This window comes from Orycteropus afer, unplaced genomic scaffold, assembly GCF_000298275.1.
Source record: "Orycteropus afer afer isolate SDZICR_OR568_19922 unplaced genomic scaffold, OryAfe1.0 scaffold00394, whole genome shotgun sequence".
Classification (NCBI taxonomy): Eukaryota; Metazoa; Chordata; class Mammalia; order Tubulidentata; family Orycteropodidae; genus Orycteropus; species Orycteropus afer.
In genome coordinates this window covers 2268059-2287698 of record NW_006921981.1, presented here as the reverse complement: position 1 = coordinate 2287698, position 19640 = coordinate 2268059, and the positions used below count along the sequence as shown (strand labels likewise).

Here is a 19640-nt window from a genome sequence, read left to right as displayed (position 1 = left end):
AACCTTCCTTCCGAGGAGTGGCTGGTGGGTTTGAACCGCCAGCCTTCTGGTGAGCAGTCAAGTGCTTTAGCCACTATGCTACCAGAGCTCCCTGTTTTAATATATGTATATAAAAGTTTTCAAAATGCGAGTGTATTTCTGTAGACTTGAAAAATGTATATTCTGCTTTGCACAAAATTCAAAGCATGGCATTTTGCAAATGGTAGCATCACATGAAAATATTGTGGGAGTAACACAGTATATTTCTTCAGGCTGCCATCCTGAGTCATAATCCCAAATATACAGTAGCCTGCAGGACATATCACACACGTCAAAATTCAACATTTCAAAATCAAACTCATTCTTGCCACCTCCATCTCTACGCTCCCACTGATATTTTCAATTTCAGTTAATGACTTCAGCTACCACTGACTGCCAAACCTAGAAACCTTGTTGTCATTGTGGACTTCTTGTCTACTTTTCCTGTTCATTTCTGCCCATTGTACCATTGTAATGTCTTGCACACCTGTCCTTTCCTTTCCAGTCACATCTCATGTTCTGAATCTGGCCTCCATCAGCTTTCCTGGGACGTTAATATAACTTCTGTGAAGCTTAAGTTTATGTATCCATTTGGTTAGGCTATGGTGCCCAATTGTTTAAAAACTAGTCTAAAACTGTTATGAAGTAATTAAGTGTCATTAAATCAGTTGGCCTTAAGTAAAGCAGAACCTCTCTATAATGTGGGTAGCTCTCTTCCAATGAGCTGAAGGCCTTAGAGCTATAAGGGAGTTTTTTATATTCTGCTTCCAGACTGTAATTTGGCATTTTTCCAGAACTATCTTATGCTTCATTCTTCCCCTCACCTGACCTACAAGTTTTTATGCCCAAGTCTGCAGGCATCTCCAGGCTGTTGTCTGATCCACATATCAATAGATCATACTGGTTCTGTTCCTCTAGACAACCCTGACTTAGACACTTTGAACTTTTCTTTCCTTTCTAATTTACCATATACAATGCTACCAGAGTTATCTTTGTAAAATATAAACATCATGCTAACTTTTTATTCATATACCTTCAGCAACCCCTCTTTCTCACAGCTTAAAGTCCAAACGCCATGGCATATGTTCTAGTTTCATCTTCACTTGCCACATTTTACTCATGCCTTAGCTTCCCACGACTTTGTGATTCCAAAAACAGGCCAAGTGTTCTCTAGCCTTTGGCTCATGCTATTACCTTTTGCAAACACCTTTCCCTCTTTTTATTCTTGTCATATCCTACTTCTAGGCTCAACTTGGCAATTTTCCTGCTCTCTGAAGCCTTTTGTGCTTTGTATTTTCTTATAGCTTTATCATGGTATAATTTTTTTTTCATACAGTTTTACATACTCTGAACCACATGAAAACTAGAATCAAACTCTCCTTTCAGCTGACAGCTAGTATCAGCAATAACAAACAACAACAACAACAACAAACAACCACTCCTGTCAAGTTAATTCCATGTGTCTGTTACAGAGCAGGCCGGCTCTACAGGGTTTTCTTGGCTATAATCTTATGGAAGCAGACCACCAGGACTTTCTCTCACAGTGCCGCTGTGAGGTTCAAAGTGCCAGCCATTAGATTAGTAGTTGAGCGCAAATCATTTGTGTCACTCAGGTACCTGGCAGTTAGGATAATGAATCATGTGAAAGAAAAAAAAAAAAAAAAAACAAACTCATTCTAAATGAGTTGATTCTGACTCATAGTGACCCCCATTAGGTTTCTAAGGCTGTAAATCCTCATGTAAGCAGACTGCCTCATCTTTCTTCCACAGAGCAGCTAGTGAGTTCAAATCACTGACCTTTTGGTTAGCAGCCAAATGTCTTAACCTCTACCACCTTGGCTCCTTAGTGAATCACCTAAAGGTATGTGAAAAATCTTTACTGTTGAAGTTGAATAGTATGATATTGAACAATTAAAACTAAATGTCAATTTAAGCTTGTAAATTGAATGATGCATGATATCTTTAAAAACAAACAAACAGGAGAAAAAAAAAAAAGGGACCAGGTTTTCTGGTCTGACAGAACCTAATGGAATCATTGAGAATATGGCCTCTAGCTGTCCTTCAGGTCTGAAACTGAACCCACACCTATGGCTTCCAGCCAAACAAAAGACAGGCATGTGAGGTGCACATTTACACTAGGGAGATACACTCTTTGGAGAGAATAATTATGGGAGAATTGAAGGGCTGTGTATGCACAGTGTCATAGCTCAGGGGGCAGGAGTGTACGGAGGGAAGGACACAGGGAAGAGGTAACTATGGGGAGGAAATGGGAGAGGAGCTGTTGCACTGTGGTAAATTGTAGTCAATGTCATGATACAAAGTGTATGTGAACTTCTGTATGGAAAGTGAACTTGCTCTGTAAACTTTCACCCAAATCACAATTAAAAAAAAGAAAGAAAGAAAAACAAACAAACCCCAAAAAACCCTTATAGGGTTTCCAAGTCTGTAAATTTTTTTAGTAGCAAAATGCCTCATTTTTCTCCCATGGAGCAGCTGGTGGGTTCAAACCATTGACCTTTTGGTTAGCAGCCAAATGCTTTAAACACTGTGCTACCAGAGCTCCTTATGCTAACTTCAAGATAGTAAATACCTCCGAGGAAAATAAAGTATGTCTGTGGGAAACCAAGAGCAGTATCTGTTGCATTTAGAGAACTAAACAAATATGGTAAAACATTAATATGTGTTGCGTCTGTATGGTGGTTATATGTATGCCTATTATGTAATTTTTTGTACCTTTCTGAGACAAAAATATTTCTTATTTTACATTTTAAAATGTGAAAACAAAAATTTAAATGGGGCGTTCTAGTAGAGTTTATCATCCTGAACATTCATTAACTGTAAAAGTCTATGGTTTTATAACAAATCAGGGAAGTGTGAATTTATCAAAGATTTCCTTCATTTATATAGTATTTGCAAAAGAGTTCTTTTAACTTGAGATCTAGTCTATTACATTCGAAGTATGATTTCATTCTCAAGATTTTCATTCAAATGTGACTTTTCAGAAATTTATGTACAAGTGCTTCTTATTTATAGACTATCTCATTACCTGTCATTTGCATTTATGACTATATTAAAAAATCTAGTATGTATTTCATATGTCATTGACATGTGCCAGGCAGTAATGAACACCGAGATGTGAGGTGAAAGCAGTGCTGGCTGCAATAGTTAAGCTTATGCATCAACTAGGATGAGCCATGATTTCCAGTGATTTGGTAGTTATGTAATGAGGCAATTAGGCAGTTATATAATGATGTGGTCATCCTCTATTTTTGCATAACATCAATTTTCGCATAGCAACCTGGTCTTTGAAAGCTACCCATATTAATAATGAAGAGTGGGTGCATTTAATAAAGTAAATTTTACTTTATCAGAAAATGATTCATGTATGTCATGTCCTTAATGTGCTCAAGGAAGCTATCATATTAAATGTGAAACTTCCAAAGGAGGCGCATATTCCTGTGAACTATTTTGAAGAAATACTGGTTTTAACAATTACTTCTAATAGCTTATGATATTTTAATGTTAAAGTTCAAGGCCTATAATTTTGTACAAATATTGTCCCTAAATTTATTTGGCCAGGGATCTCTTAATTGTAGCATTTCATGAGACTTGCATATTGGAAAGATACTTTAGAAGGTGTTACATTAGTGGATAAAACCATTATTTTGGCCACGTATATCCCTGGATGGTGCAAACAGGTTAATACATTTGGCTGGTAAGTGAGAGGTGAGAGGTTCGAGTCCACCTAGAGACACCTGTGAGAAAAGCCGGGCAATCCACAGGAAGTCCCCAACTTATGATGTGCTTCTGTTTGGATGATTCTTCTGGTATAAGTCAAATACCTTTTTTTAAAAAAACCAATTTGATTATTATTGCTTTTTATTATCAGTATCTTTATAAATCTTAGGAGCGCTGGTGGTGCAGTGGTTAAGGCATTCTCTGCTAAGCAAAATGTTGGCTGTGTGAACCACCAGAGCAGCTCTGCAGGAGAAAGATGAGGCAGTCTATTTCTGTGAAAGTTTACAGCCTTGGAAACCTTATGGGGCAGTTCTACTGTAAACTTTCACCCAAATCACAATTAAAAAAAAAAAAAAAAACCAAACTCATTCTAAATGAGTTGTCACTATGAGTCAGAATTGACTTGAGGGCAGCAGGTGGTGGATAAATCTTATCAGTGGAATGACTTCTTTTGCTAGACATGTCGTTAGGTGTGCAGGTATTATAGGCAGAGAAATGTAAGCATCTTGGCTTCAAATTAATGTGCTTCTCATGGTACGAAACATTGAATGGAATAAGCTAGAGGCCTGGTCTACAAGGATGTCAATGGCAATATCATAACAATGAAGTTGGAGTTGTAATGGCTGTTGGGCGTGCACAAGGTTCAATTGTTATATGTTGTTAGAGATGAACACTGCCCAATTATCTATTGTGACTCTTGCCACTGACCTTGACTCTGACTTCATTGTAGACCCAGGTATAGTCTGCTATACAACAGTGTTTTTAAAAGTAAATTATAAAATTGAACATCTGCAAGTGAACATCTGAGAATGATAACATCAGCAAATTATGTGCTGCAACATTGTATGGAGTACATATTACTAATGATAAGATGTACAAAAAAAAACCAAACACAGAATGTTGTAAGTGTGAGTCGTCATAACTTGAATATGTCTTAAGTCAGGGACTAGCTGTATTTCTGGAAAAAAAAAAGAAAAAACAGCCACTGAAATCCTATCGAGCACATTTCTACTCTGACACGCATAGGGTCACCATGAGTCAGGGACGACTCAGCAGCAACTGGTTACTGGTACATTACTTTCAGTATGTAGAGAGTGTTACTGGTTTATTCCTGCCACTCCCTTGATTGTCTTGTACTAAATGTCTAAAATGTGACTTGATTTGCTGTAGTAGAAATATAGATTATTAGTGACAAGTTAAACATTTCAGATTCTTCCTGCAAATGCCATTTCCTTATAGCTTTACCTACGAAGCAATGACAGCATGGCTCCTGCTTTGCAGAGGTAAGCATGGGCAGCACAAAGACCTCTGAAAACAGTGATTTAAAAACAAAACTAAACAACAACAACAACAACAACTAACTCACTGCTGTCGAGTCGGATCCGACTCATAGGGACCCTTCCTTGGGTTTCCGAGGTGTATCTCCACGGAAGTAGATTGTCCAGTCTTCCTTCTGAGGAGTGACTGGTGGGTTTGAACTGCCAGCCTTCTGTTTAGCAGTCAAATGCCTTAGACACTGTGCCACCAGAGACATCTTGTTATAAATGGAATGACATGATGGTATACTCACATAGCAACAGCAGAAGACCAAGAAATATCAGGCCAATGGCAGCAGGCCCCAGCTCCACAGATGGCTGCGTTCTGTACGTGGGCCCAGGATTTTTGCTTGGGTCATAAGTTCCACAGATGTTCCTGTCATCACACTGACAGACTTCCAGGGTCAGGCTCTCTGGTGTGTCACACTGCATGTTCTGTCTGTCCGTAACAGTGAGGGCGATTCTGTACACTCCGGGAGATACTTCTTGCTGGGCTCTTAGCAGTGCTGAAGTAGCTGTAGATAAACAATCATACAAATCAATGGTTGGACAAGGCAGATTTTGCTCTTAAAAGTAGTTATTTTTGTTAACAGAGCTAGAGTTGCCCTAGAGATCACTGTCTCCAATAGCAGGGCTGATAATAGGATAAGGTTTGGGCAGTTATAATGGTTAGAAGGCGTTCAGTTGGCAAATCTGCTTGCATCTGCCTCCCTGCCCTCCTCTGTGCCTAGATGGGCCCATTATTCTCCCCCATGAAGACTCAGTTCTACCAAAGTGACCAAGAAGTTGGGAGATGAGCATAACTTGAATCTCCTCTCTTTGGAGTTTAACTACTTTCTTGTATGTCTGGCCAACCCTGGACTCTTGGGTGGCCCTCTGAGGGTGTGCCTTCCCCTCCCTCCATATTTTTTGTGCCTGCCTAAGACAGAGTTTCTGCTTTGGCTATGGATACCTCAGCTGTTCCTGTCCATTCTCATCTCACAAGCCCACTGTGCAGAACCCACTTGTGACCATGACCTCTAACCCTCTGATTCCTGAGCATCAATAACTCTCCATTTTCCATGGCTACATTGCTGTTTCTAAGTGGGATTCTGGCAGCAGCTCTTAGGAGCCTGGTGGTGTATTGCTGGAACAATTTTTAACTTCACCGTGCCCTTTGCCATAGTGCATTGCCTTCCCCGTCCCACCAGTGCTGCCTTGCCCAGCCTCACCCAAACAGGTATGCCTAGTGCCAGTCCTAATTCTTTCTGAGATTGCTGTAGCACCCTCTTCACTGATCATGCATCTGGAAAACCCAGGTGCAGTCAAATGCTACACGAATACTTTGGAGCTAGATTCTTACATCAAGATCTGTAAGCCCCAAGGGAAGAAGGCCCTGGAGACCAAGACTCTGGCAATTGCTGATGCCTATGAGTGAAGGGAGCTCTGGTAGCGTAGTGCCTAAGGTACTTGAATGCTAACCAGAAGGCTGGCAGTTCAAATCCACCAGCCACTCCTCGGAAAGAAGATGGGGCAATCTACTTCCGTAGTGATAACTGCCTCTGAAACCCAAGGAGGGGTCGCTATGAGTAGGGTCCGACTCGACGGCATATAACAACAACAACAAATGAGTGAAGGGCATCACAGAGCTTGTTCACAAGAGGAAGCAAGATTGATTCAGGAAAGAGCCACAGAAAAGTGTGTTAGTTTACGAAGGATTTGGCAACATGGCCTGATGGTTACTATAAAATCTAGAACATTTTTATTAAGTCTAATGTTTGCTCCTATGAGATTCCTGGAACACATAGGAAACGTAAAATTAATAATGATTAAGATTGGGAGTAAAAGGAAGGACAGATTAGCTCTTTCCCATTCGTGAATGGGTTTATGAATTTGAGTTCACCATGCTCAAGATTCTTGACTGATGGAACACTAAGTTCCACTTCCCATGTGTCTTGCTTCAGCCCAATTTGTCCAGTGCAGCATGCCTGCTCTCAGCTGGCCCAGTTTGGAAAAGTTCACATATTTAGAAATCTAAACAGTTCTGTCATAGAATAGATGCCTGACTTGTCTATATTTTGATATGCTATATAGGTAGAAATAAGGATGTTAAATATATAAAAATATTTAAAACATTGGGTCTCACATGAGAAGCAGAAAATTTTACATGGTGATAACACATATCATTCCTTTTCTCTTCTGTACTGAGAAGAAATTCATAAGGTGAAGACCACATGCTTATTATAGTGAATTTGTTCATTTACCCTTGGAAAGGACCTGCTTCCAGGTGAGCTCTCTTATCCTTCTGGAAGCGTAATGAAGCAGCAACTTTCATTTATAAGAGCAACTTTCCCATTACTCACCATTCAGTGTCGTGATACTCCACATGACTGGCAATTTTAAAGGTTGCTCCTCTAGTGAAAAAGTGTAGGGACCAGTGTATTTATCCTTGTTCAGTGCTCTAGCTGACACAGTAACTGAGGGTAATGAACTACAAATTACTTCCTTTTCGAGGACAATCATTGGACAATTTTCATTAAAATCAGGTACTTCAACATATACGGTGCCTGTAGCAGTCTTACCCGTGTTTTCTGTAAGAATAACATTTTAGGGTTAAAGAAACATACAGAAGAAGTTGTAAAATAATTAATTTTAAAAATTTCTCTTTTATGTAGCCAAGTTAGTGTGTCTTCTCATGAGAAATTATAATTGTTATTCTCAGAAGTGAATAACAAGTGAATAACAGTAGAAGCCTACTGCTACGTCTGGTACAAAGCAAATTTAAATTTCCCAAATTGGTTGATACCTTTACTTAGTCACAATGCTTGAAATCAAGATGCTGAATTCACTTATTATGAAAGAAACCAACACGAACATAATGGCTTCTTAAATGTGTTGTACTCAATGAACCTAGCATGGTGTGAAAACTTTTTGTTTCTAAAAGTTGAATATTTGGAATAAACTATTATTTATTCTTATTATCCAAGATACAAAAGTTTATTGAAGACAAAAATTAAAAAATACTATTAGCAAAAGAAAATAAACTAAGAGCTGTTAGTGATGAGATAATCAGTCATTTTTATTGTTCCCCTCCCGGCTTTTTGCTGTATTTCTAGGTAGTATTATTTTGGTTTTGTTTGTTTGTCATAATCATTTATTCATAAAGGAATGCCAATTGAAGTTACATTTCTCTGAAAATGATTAAAATACATTTCTTACCATCTATGGCCAGAATCTCAGCTGTGATTGTCTTGTTAACTACGAAAGTAGAGTCCGGATCTAGGTTTTTGATAAATTTGATTTCAGCAGTTTTTGAATCAATAGTTAGCAAACCACCATCATTACGTCCCATGACATATCTGTTTTATAGTAGAAAAAATTAATAGTTTTTCTTCAAATATGGAATATTACATATTTGGTGAAAAGGACTCATTTTAGATTTAATGTATTTAGATTCAATATATTACATTATGCTCTTCTGAAAAACTAAGAAATTAACATATTAGGATAGATGAGTTGTATAACCAGAACAGGTTCAAATGCACCAGCCACTCTGTGGAAGGAAGATAGGGCAAGCTACTTCTGTAAACAAAGATTTACCCCCTAGAAGCCCAGTGGGGATTGCTATGGATTGGTATCTACTCGATGACAGTAGGTTTTGTTTGGTTTTGGTAATTATGTCTTAGCCTGATTTTTCTCTTCCATGTGAAAAAATAAAATAGTAACTCTATCCTTGCCCCTCACAGCAGCTACTTTGCACAGTAATCTGAAGTTTTAGGCGCACATGTCTTTTATGTGCCACTCCATCTACTCGAACTATGTTCTTTTGGTGACTATCCGTGCATTTTAAAGACTCAATTAGAAGTGTCTGTGACATTTTTTCCTTATCTCTCAAAATAGGCTAAGGCATCTCTTATTTTCCACTTTAACTTATGTTAAGTGCTTATATCCTTGCTTATAGCACTATATGTTTTAATTATTTAAGTACATGTCTGTTCTTGAGTTAACCAGTTATTAAATTTGTCTTGGCCACCTTTGTTTCTCTTTGCATTCCTGGCTTAACATAGTTTATGTGCTACTTTGTAGTAGTTTACAGATTAAAATTACATCAAAGAATAATAATAACCCACTGCCATCAAGTCGATTCTGAATCATAACCACCCCCATTGGGTTTCCAAGGCTGTAAATCTTTACAGAAGTAGATTGCCTCATCTTTCTCCTGTGGAGCAGCTGGGGGCTTGGAACCACCCACCTTTCGGTTAACAGCCCTATGCCTTAACCACAACACCACCAGAGCTCCTTTCAAAGAATAGTAAGACGTAAAAATCATCTTACTTGACAAATGAGGCAGCCTTCCCAGTGTCTTCATCGATGGCTTGATATGTTCCCACGATGTAATTAACTAACTTTTTACTACTTATGCCTTTCTGCACAGTGAATGGTTTGGAAGCAGGACGGAATATGAGTCCTTCTCTCACATTTACTACCTGAATTGTTACTGGGGTTGCCTGGACTCGATATTGAGAAATTATTGATTGGTGAAATTCAGCTTTGTTTTTGACAGCAATACTCAATTGCACATTTTGCAGTTGTTCATAATCTAGAGCCTGGAGTAAAAATAAAATTAGAAGGGCAGAAGTGTCACTAAAACATAAACCAGCAAACCCAGAAGAAGGCAAAAGAACTCTATGCTAGAGGCTTTCAATGGATCCTTTTATTTCTATGTAATAAAACAGCTTCATAAACCATTACGTTGAAATTGAGAAAGCTTTAATATTCTTACCTCATGAGATCTTGGGTTGGGAACTGCTACTTACAAAATGGGGTAACTCTTTCTAGACTAACAAAATATCATTGTCTCTTTAAATTGTGAGATACAGTGGAAAAAACCCAAATTTGTAGTCAAAATTTGAGTCCTAGTTCTAATAGGTAATAGCTGTACCATTGAGGGTATAGTATTAAATTTCTCTGATCCTCAAGTTTTCAGTTTTGGGAAAAGAAGCAACAAAAAACTTGTTTCATCAAATTGTTATGAGGACCAAACAAATTAAGACCTCAAATACCCAACCTGTTGCTGTGGAGTTGATTCCAACTCATGGCAACCCATGTGTTACAGGGTAGACCTGCTCCTAGGGTTTTCTTGTCTGTAATCTTTGTAGAAGTAGATCGTCAGGCCTTTCTTCTGCAGCACTGCTACGTGGATTCAAATTGCCAACCCGTAATACATTCTTATAAATGGCAGTTATGATTCTTTCACAGAATAGTCATTGGATATGTGCACAATAATGTCTTTCCTGACTTTAAAGATTTTTAGGTAGTGAAGGCAAACTATCTTAGTAACCTTGGCTGGCAAATGTTGCTGTTGTTAGGTGCTGTAGATTCAGCTCTGACTCATAGTGGCTCTGTGTACAACAGAACGAAACACTGTGCCAGCCTCACAATATTTGCTGTACTTGAAACCATCGTTGCAGCCACTGTGTCAATCTACCTAATTGAGGGCCTTCCCTTTTTTATTGACCCTCCACTTTCCCAAGCATGTTCTCCTTCTCCAGGGAATGGCTCCTTCTGACAACATGACCAAAGTAGGTTAGACGAAGTCTGGCCATTCTCTCTTCCAAGGAGCATTCCAGCTGTACTTCGTGCAGGACAGATCGGTTCATTCTTCTGGCAGTTCATGGTGCCCTAAGTATTCTTTGCCAACACCACAACTCAAAAGCATCAACTCATCTTTGGTCTTCCTTATTCATTGTCCAGCTTTCACATGTGTATGAGGTGATTGAAAATACCATGGATTGGGTTAGGCTCACCTTAGTCTTCAAAGAGACAGCCTGATGCCACGCTCTTCTTCATATAATCAAGTTTCTTGGACTATTTGCTCAGCATACAGATTGAATAAGTATGGTGAAAGGATACAACCCTGATGCACTCCCTTCCTAATTTAAACTATGAAGTATCCCCTTGTTCTGTTCGAACAACAGCCTCCTGGTCTCTGTACAGGTTCCTTATGATCACAATGAATTGTTCTGGAATTCTCATATTTCTCCATGTTTTCCATAATTTGTTATGATCTGCACATCCACATACCTTTGCATAGTCAGTAAAACACAAGTAAACATCTTTCTGGTATTCTTTGCTTTCAACCAAGATCCATCTGACATCAGCAATGATATCTCTCATTCTACATCCTCTTCTGAATTCAGCTTGCCTTTCTGGAAGTTCTCTGTCAATATACTGCTGCAACCATTTTTGAATTATCTTCAGCAATATTTTACTTATGTGTGATATTAATTGGTTGGTAAATAGGCACCTGAAAAGCATTGATTAGGTGGTGCACCAATTCTTCATGGAACCAGTTTCAGAGTCTTGTATGATGACTATTTGTTTGACCTTTATATTGAGGTGACCCAAACCAAGGCATAACGAATCCCAGGATAGCTTTTTCCACTCAGTAGAAATTTTTTGAAGATAGGAGATTGGGAAATGCTTATTTTGGCTATGTTTGTGTATCACTAAAAATAATTCAGAAAAAGATCTAGATTTGAATTTTAACTTTGCACTGACTGGCTTTGTATGTTCAAATATATTCTAATGGAGTGGAAAAGAAAGATGTGTAAATAGGTAATTATAATACAAGAAGTAAAAGACAAAACAGATTGTAGTGTTTTTTTTTGTGAGAGTTAGTGAATGCTTCTACTCAGGAGAGTTAATAAAGCCTTCAGATAGATTTTCATCTGAGTTGAATGATGAAGGAAGATGAAGAGTTACCCAGGCAGAGGTGAAAATGCTTGCAAAAGCCCAGAGTGGCAGAAGAACATTTAACATCATAGGGAATATTCTAACTACAAATGGTGAATGGTTTTGTATACGGGTCTGAGGAGAATGAAGTTCATCTTAAAGGCTTGCAGATGATTATTAAACCTAGCTTTGTATTGAAGTCACTAAGGAGTCTTTAAGACCTTTCCCACCTCCCAATGCCTAGGTTTTGCTACAGAACAATAGAATCAATAGTTCTTACAGTCCAATGGTCTAGGAAAAGTTCCAGGTGATTCAAATGGACAATCAGGTTTGAGCACCAGTTTTGTAGCCATTAAAGAATGAGGGAGGGTTATAAAGAGAAGAATGACTGATCCCAATTGGTTTTAAGAAAAAACATGGTGGTGGACCAGTAACAGTGAGAGTAAACTAAAAGAGAGACCGGAGGTAGAGATACCAATCAGGAAGTCATCCAGGAGAGAGAAGCCAAGACTAGGATAGAGCATGGTCAGTAAGAAGGCAGAGGAGGACCAGACTTCAAGGACCATTTCTAGGAGAGAATTTGATAACTGGCTGTGTGTTGTGAGGAAATGCCATGATTTGAGGATAAAGCCTGTGTTTCTTGTTTGGGAAACTGGATGCCACCAATATATGAGATAAGGAATAAAGGCACAGGATGGAAGATAATGGGCACCGCTGGGAATTTATAAAGAGACCTTATAAATGAGGGTGGCTGTAACCTTGTCTCTGAAAAGTGGAATAATAAAGAACTGCCCTCATGACTCCCAGAAATCTAGGAATCCAGTAATCACTTGTTAAGGGAATGTACTAGATTGCCACTGGACTAGACTCAAAGGATTAAGGGAAGAAGCTGTCATACAGTCCAATGACAACAAAAGATGTCTCCAAATAATGGTCATTTCTTCTAGTTGATACCATATCCATTTATACATATCTTTAAGTAATCCCAGATGGAGAGTCTGTGTAGCCAAGCATGTTAAATGGAAGCGTTACTCAATTATTTTTTATCTTGCAGATTTAGTTCATATATTCCCACTTTCTAGGGGGAGATTGTATTTTTTTTCCTTCTGATGACTATGGATAATTCATCTAAAACAGATTGGCAGTTTCACAAGCCACAGTTCTTTGTATTTTATCTCTTCCTAAATTCAGTCCAATTGTAGAAAGTGAATGAGATCAAATAAAAAGAAAAAAATGTTTTACTTTCTTGTGCTTAAAGTATGCACATCTATAAACACAAGAATGTGAGGAAATAGCTACAAGATCTGTATACTTGTGCTTACTATAGAAAGTATGAACAACTGGAAGCAAGTAAACCAAGATTTTAAGAGTGGTTGTCTTTAAGTAATAGGGTTGTAGGGTGACTTTTAAAAAATTCTTTTTTATGTGTTTTCCAAGTTTCCTAAAATGAAGTGGTGTTATTACTTACAAACAAATAAAGGTTATTTGTAGAAATTATAGATTTGGTTACTGTAGAAGAATGAAACCAGTCCATACCTTAACCACTTTCAGGATGCCTTCATTAGTTCTAGGATCAGTGTGTATTTCAAACCAATTCCCTTCATTTCCAGAGACAAAGGAATATACTGCAAACCAATTATCTGTGAACTCTTCATCCCAATCTGTTACTTGAAATCGAAGTAATTCAGAACTTAATGTATTTTCTTCAATACGTGCTGTATACTAAAGAGGAGAGAAGCAGAATTCAAGACTCAATGTTGGATCTTATCTTAAGAAATTTGTTTCTGGCTCATAGCAACCCATCCTTGGGTTTCCTAGGTGGTATCTCTACAGAAGTAGATTGCTCAATCTTCCTTCCAAAGAATGGCTGGTGGGCTTGAACCGCCAGCCTTCTGGTTAGCAGTCAAATGTGTTAGGTACTATGTCATTAGAGCTCCCATTGTATTTATGGTAAATGGTATTTATCATCACTTCTCAAAATATGTATTATACACAAAATAACGAATATCACTGTGAGTACTATGCTCCTTTAAAAAATTATCTGTATGTGACAAAACTGTCAAAAATTACTTTAAAACAAAGATGAAAATGTAAGGGGCAGGGAAACTAGATTAATGGGAATCAAACAACTAGAATGAAAATATTGAGAATGTTCATGCATTAGGAAGAAATTGATGAATGGGAACCTAAACTGCTGTGTAAATCATCACCAAAAACACAATAAAACATGGTTTTATTTTTAAAAAAAGAATTTTAAAAAAGGTATGTATTATCTCCTTTCTGGTTACTGCATTCTTATACTTACAGAAAACTTATTTTTTAAGAAAAAATACAGAGAACTAAATAAAACCCAGTAATCAGGCAAAAACTGAATTAAAAAGGTAAAGTGTTTAATATGTATTGTTGATGTGGTTAGTTGCTGTCAAGTCAATTCTGATTCATGGCAATCCCAGGTGTGCAGAGTAGGACTGCATCCCATAGAGTTTTCAAGGCTGTGACCTTTCAGATGCAGTTTGGTAGGCTTTACTTCCAAGATACCTCTGGGTGGGTTTGCACCACGAATCTTTTGGTAGTAGTCCAGTGCCTAACCATTTGCACCACAGGGGAATTCCAAATAATATATACACTCATAAGAATTATTCTTTAAGGTATGAATGCTGTACCTGAGATTCTTTAAGCACTGGGAAATTATCATTGACATCTTTCACTTTAATACTACATTCACATTGAGTTGAGAGTCCTTCTCCATCTTGGTCCGCACCACTCACAACCAGATGATAACTACTAACTTGCTAAATTAGGAAAAAAATAAAGAAAAATAATTAGTCTCCAGTGCAAAGGATACAAATGGCAACTACCTGCTTTCTACTAGTGATGAGGTGACAATATTCAGTCCCATGATTCATTCTCTGGAAGGATCATGTACACTGCTTGTTGTTCGCCATCAAAAGATCAGAGGAGGCTTGTGAAATTGGGTGGAAGTCTTCAATGGGTCAGAATAGGTTTTCTTTTTTGTAAGCTTTCTTATCACAAGGTAGTATATTTAGAGCAAAAATGGGTGAGGGGTATGACAGGATGCTTATCTAATGGAAACTCACTTATACAGCTTCCCTGGTAGTCTCTTCTGAAAATCTTTTGTACAAAAACACTATGGAGTCTGACAGGGTAATGTGTGATTATGGAGATGGTGGTGGTGATGGTGGTGGTAGTAGGACAATGGAGAAGAGAGAGGAAAGGGACTCATTACTGCCCTAGAAGCAGGGCTAAAATTGAAAGAAGTCAAAGAGAAAATGTGTGATAACCAGGAAGAATTGAGATTGATTCCCATATAGAAATATCCCCCTTCATCTAAGAAATTTCCTTTTCCTTGATCATATGAGCAGTAAGTTAAAGTTCAGTCTTTGTCCATGTATTACAAGGCCTTTTGCTTTCTTCCCATTGTAACTCCCATTGGCATTCTGATACTTGTTTGTTGTTTTGGGTACAGTGATTCTTCAGGTCCCAGATATATCCATCATCCTACTAGAATCTTCCTTTAATACAAATAGTTTCTCTAGATTGACCTAGTTGAGTCTTGGGATCTGTTTTCCTTTCTCTTTTTATTCACAGGTAAAACTGAGTGATATCTCTTTGCTTTGTTATTGAATGCTCTCTAGTGCCTTATTTTACCTCTCGATCAAGAGAATTGGTCAAGGTACGGACTTCCCCAGTGTTTCTGCTTAGGAGGAACATGGGTTGGCTTGCCGGTTCCTGAGAGACGATTTTGAAGGCAATTTTAGAGTTCATATGATTTGGTTCATCTGCATCTGTGGCATTTAATATCATCACCAGTGAGTCTAGGAATACAGAAATAGTTCATTAAAGAATATGTAAAGATTGAAACTATGGTCACATTAAATATTCAACACAATTTCAAATTGGTACTTTTTTTTTTAAAAAGATCTTAAAGATATCTGCATGCTGGAAAACAATACAAAACAAAAACCTCAAATAAAACAAGACTATCAAAAAAAAAAAAAAAAACCCATTAAGTATACCTTGCCATAACTCTTACTTCTGTGCTCAGCCAGGTAGAATTTTGCTGCTTTCCATAAAAATCTTCCAGTTCTCCCTAAAATCTGGCTGTGTTGAGGTTGAAACTAGCTCCTTCTATTATTATTACTTCCTTCTGACAAATTATCAAAGGTAGTGTGCATCTGCCTCTGTTTCTTATAATCTGAAAAGGCCACTTTAAGTATCCAGGCTACCTAGACCTGCCTCATGGTCTTTGTGTTGGCTCATTCATGTTAATTATATACAAACAATAAGATACTATTGACTTGATAATAGGACCAAAACCTAGGAATACAATGGCAGCGGATACTTAGCTCAACTACAAAGATTTAAGTTCCCAGGCTAATTTAAAGATTTTTTTTTTCCTGCAAAACTACTGATGAAATCTAGGTGATAAATTATAAAAATGATGTACTAGATTGATACTTGTATTTGAAAAAAATTAGAAATGGTAGATACCATAGAAAACTTACTTGAAGCACTATTTTCTTCAATTTCACCCATGAAAATGCTTTGGGCAAATACTGGAGGATTATCATTGACATCTAAAATTTTTACTGTTAAGATAAGTGGTTTCTCTACATCTTGACCGAAGGAATTTAGAGCTCGACATGTGATCTAGAAAAAGAGAGAAAATGTTATTTATTATCCTATAAGTTTAGTATGCCTAATATTAAAACTTGAAAATTAGGGTCTCTCCTGACATATGCAAACAAGAAAAATGTTTCCCCAAAGAAAGGGTAGATGGAATAGGAAAGGGTGGGTGCCCATTTGCATAGAACAACTAGGCAAGTTGCCCTTTCCTCCAGGCTGATGGTGTCTCATGTCAGGATGAAGCTCATGGGAACCTTGGTGCTGGATTCAGCGTTCACTCTCGCACCCTCCCAGTGTATTCTTTTAGGTGCCCAACCACCAGTGGAGGCTCTTTGTAAAGGGACTAAAGTCATTATTTGTAGGTGGAGTGATTCATGTGACGTTAAAAGATCTCCTCTCAAAATTACCCAGCAGAGAAGCATCACTTTCTAAAGCGATGGTCCACAAGGAGAAAGGTGGCTCAATGTCGAAGACACAAACTTACCAGGAAGCTTGGGGTTTCCTCACGATCAACTATGGCTGTTATGTTAATTTTTCCAGTGTGTTTGTCAACAACAAAGATTCCCAGTGGGGGCTGGTCAATTCCTACCCCAGAAATGTGGTAGGTAATTTTCTGGGTTTTCTGGAAATCTGAAGTAATCTGCACCCAAAAACACCCAAAATGTTGTGATGAGTATCACTCAGGCTATCTCTTTCCCTTCTTCTCCACCCCCATGCTCTCGAATCATCTGTTTGTTTTGACTGAATGAAAACACTGGTGACTTTTATTTCTTTGCCTAGGAATATTTGTTTTTCGTTGTTAGCTGCCGTAGAGTCGGCTTCAACTCATAGCAACCCTATTACAACAGAATGGAACACTACCTGATCCTGTAAGAATATGAAATAAAGTACAAGTGTTGCTTTTACTGAACAGTATGGACCAATGGGCATGCGTATTATTTGAGCTGTAGAATGCTTCTCAGATTTGCTCGTATTACTGTGGTGATGTTAAAAGGCGAAGAGGAAGGCAAGGGCACTAACTGTCGACAGGGACGCTTCTGAAGGCTCACTTGCTTAACTGAAAACATTTTTTAAAAAAAATATATTTATTTTAGTTTAACTACAGGGAAATGGAGGGTAAAAGGGAATGGAATTGTATATGAGATGTTCAAAATTTTAAGTTTTTTAATGTGGAAAATTTTGAACATAAGTAGAAGTAGTGAGAATAAGATAATGAACCTGATATATCCTACCACCCAACATGAATATTTATCAATACATAGCCAATCCCATTTTATCTTTACTCCTATTTCTCTAATTGTCATATGAAGAAATTATTTCAACTGTTTCCTAGAATCTGTATCCAAATAATGCTTATATGTCTAAATCAGTGGATAAATCAGTTCTTTTTAATAATTCTAGAAGCTGTAGTTCCTCCATCTTTCTCTCTCCCTTATGTTATTATTATTATACTTTTTTTTGTTGTTGAAGATACCAGGTCATTTGTTCTGTAGAGTCCTCAATCTACACTTTGCTAAATGGGATCATCATATTACTTTAATTTACATCTAATACACTTATTCTCAAAATGCACACTGCTGCTGCTGTTTTGACTTACTTCGGCAATTGGGTTTCTTTTTGAGTTGTCTTCTCTTTCTCTGCAGGGTTTTGCAAATTTCACCCATTCACGTTTATATCTTCTTTTGACTTGTTGTACTGCTGTCTCATCTTCTCCAAATTCTCCTTTTGTCTTATGTAGAAAAGGATTCAACTTTATTATGCACATTGTTGGCCATATTTGCTTTGAATATTGATTATAGACACCTAGTTAAGGACTTTCTATATTTAAAGATGATCTAAAACTGGTAACTGACACCTTGGCAACCAAGGAGAAAACACTAAATACTTAAAAAATTTTTACAAAGTTATAAGATTCTTAATATTAGCATTCAATTATATTTTATATTTTCTTTATATACTCCACAATATCTCATTTACCTGCTTAATGAAAACATGTTGATTGATTTAAGGTAAGAAGCAAGACTGCAGGAGACAAATTACAATAAGAAAAATTACACATTATTGGTATTTAAATCAGGCTGGGTTAGTTGTTAGAATATTAATTTTATGTATTTCCATTGTTAAATTATCAAATAATTAAAATACTAAGTAAATATATATATTTTTCTATATACAATTATCATTTTTTTTACCTAAGCGACTTTTAATTGCAAAGATCTTGCTCATACTTTACCTGTATTCGCAACTCTCCATGCACCAGTACGACCACCTGTAGATATTTAAAGAAAATCAAATTAAATATGAATTCGTACCATAAGTATTTCCTTGAAGTTTATAATCCTGATTATTATATTCTGTTGTTCATATTTTAAAATACTGTTTATATTCTACTGTTTCTATTTCAAAAGAAGTAAGTTAGCAGAATCAATAGTCAAAAGACAAAGTCCTATCAGGAAAGAAAAAGTGCTTTCAATATAAATGGGCCCTTCCAGTTTTTTAATCTGTCTACAAAATTTTAATGATATAAAGAAGAACCTACTGAACTTCGCAAAGCTATCCCCAACAGCGGTTTGCAACAACCAGATATTTCTTGTTTTTCTATTCTGTAAAAAATTCCCAGGAACTATGGAAGCCACTGCTTTAGAAAACAGTGGTGAGCATCACTGTGACACCTATCTAAGCTTCAGAAAGTGCCAAATGGGGTCCTAAAAAACCATCACCACTCAACTGGCTTATTTAAAGGCCAGCAAAAGAATGCCTGTGAATCACAATATCTGAAGATTATGTTGACAGTCCTGTATTGTTCTTGTTCTTGTTAGGTGCCATTGAGTCATCTCTGACTCATAGTGACCCCATGCACAACAGAATGAAACACTGCCTGATCCCGCACCAGCTCCATGATCCCCGCTATACTTGAGCCCATCATTGCTGCCACTGTGTCAATCCGTCTCGTTGAAGGCCTTCCCCTCTTTCGTTGACCCTCCGCCCTACCAAGCATGACATCTTTCTCCAAGGAATGGTTCCTTCTGACAACATGCCCAAAGTAGGTGAGACAAAGTCTGGCCATTCTTGCTTCCAGGAGCATTTCGGGTGCACTTCTTCCAGGACAGATCTGTTAGTTCTTTTAGCGGTCCATGGTACTTTCAGCATTCTTCGCCAGCACCACAACTTAAAAGCATCAACTCTTCTTGGGTCTTCCTTATTCAT

The 19640-nt window shown here is 37.5% G+C and overlaps 1 protein-coding gene across 1 annotated transcript in view; it reads right to left on the bottom strand.

Moving 5' to 3' along the window:
- Nucleotides 1–19640, bottom strand: part of DSG3 (desmoglein 3) — a 31296-nt gene that overhangs the window by 9499 nt on the left and 2157 nt on the right. Inside the window, exons 2-12 of the mRNA XM_007953459.1 lie at nt 18667–18702; nt 18031–18162; nt 16918–17073; nt 16313–16457; nt 15456–15622; nt 14450–14578; nt 13323–13508; nt 9387–9658; nt 8271–8410; nt 7415–7642; nt 5327–5587 (exon numbers count right to left, since the gene is read on the bottom strand). Coding sequence (XP_007951650.1) covers nt 5327–5587; nt 7415–7642; nt 8271–8410; nt 9387–9658; nt 13323–13508; nt 14450–14578; nt 15456–15622; nt 16313–16457; nt 16918–17073; nt 18031–18162; nt 18667–18702 — 1852 coding nt within the window. The remainder of the gene's footprint in view (nt 1–5326; nt 5588–7414; nt 7643–8270; nt 8411–9386; nt 9659–13322; nt 13509–14449; nt 14579–15455; nt 15623–16312; nt 16458–16917; nt 17074–18030; nt 18163–18666; nt 18703–19640) is intronic.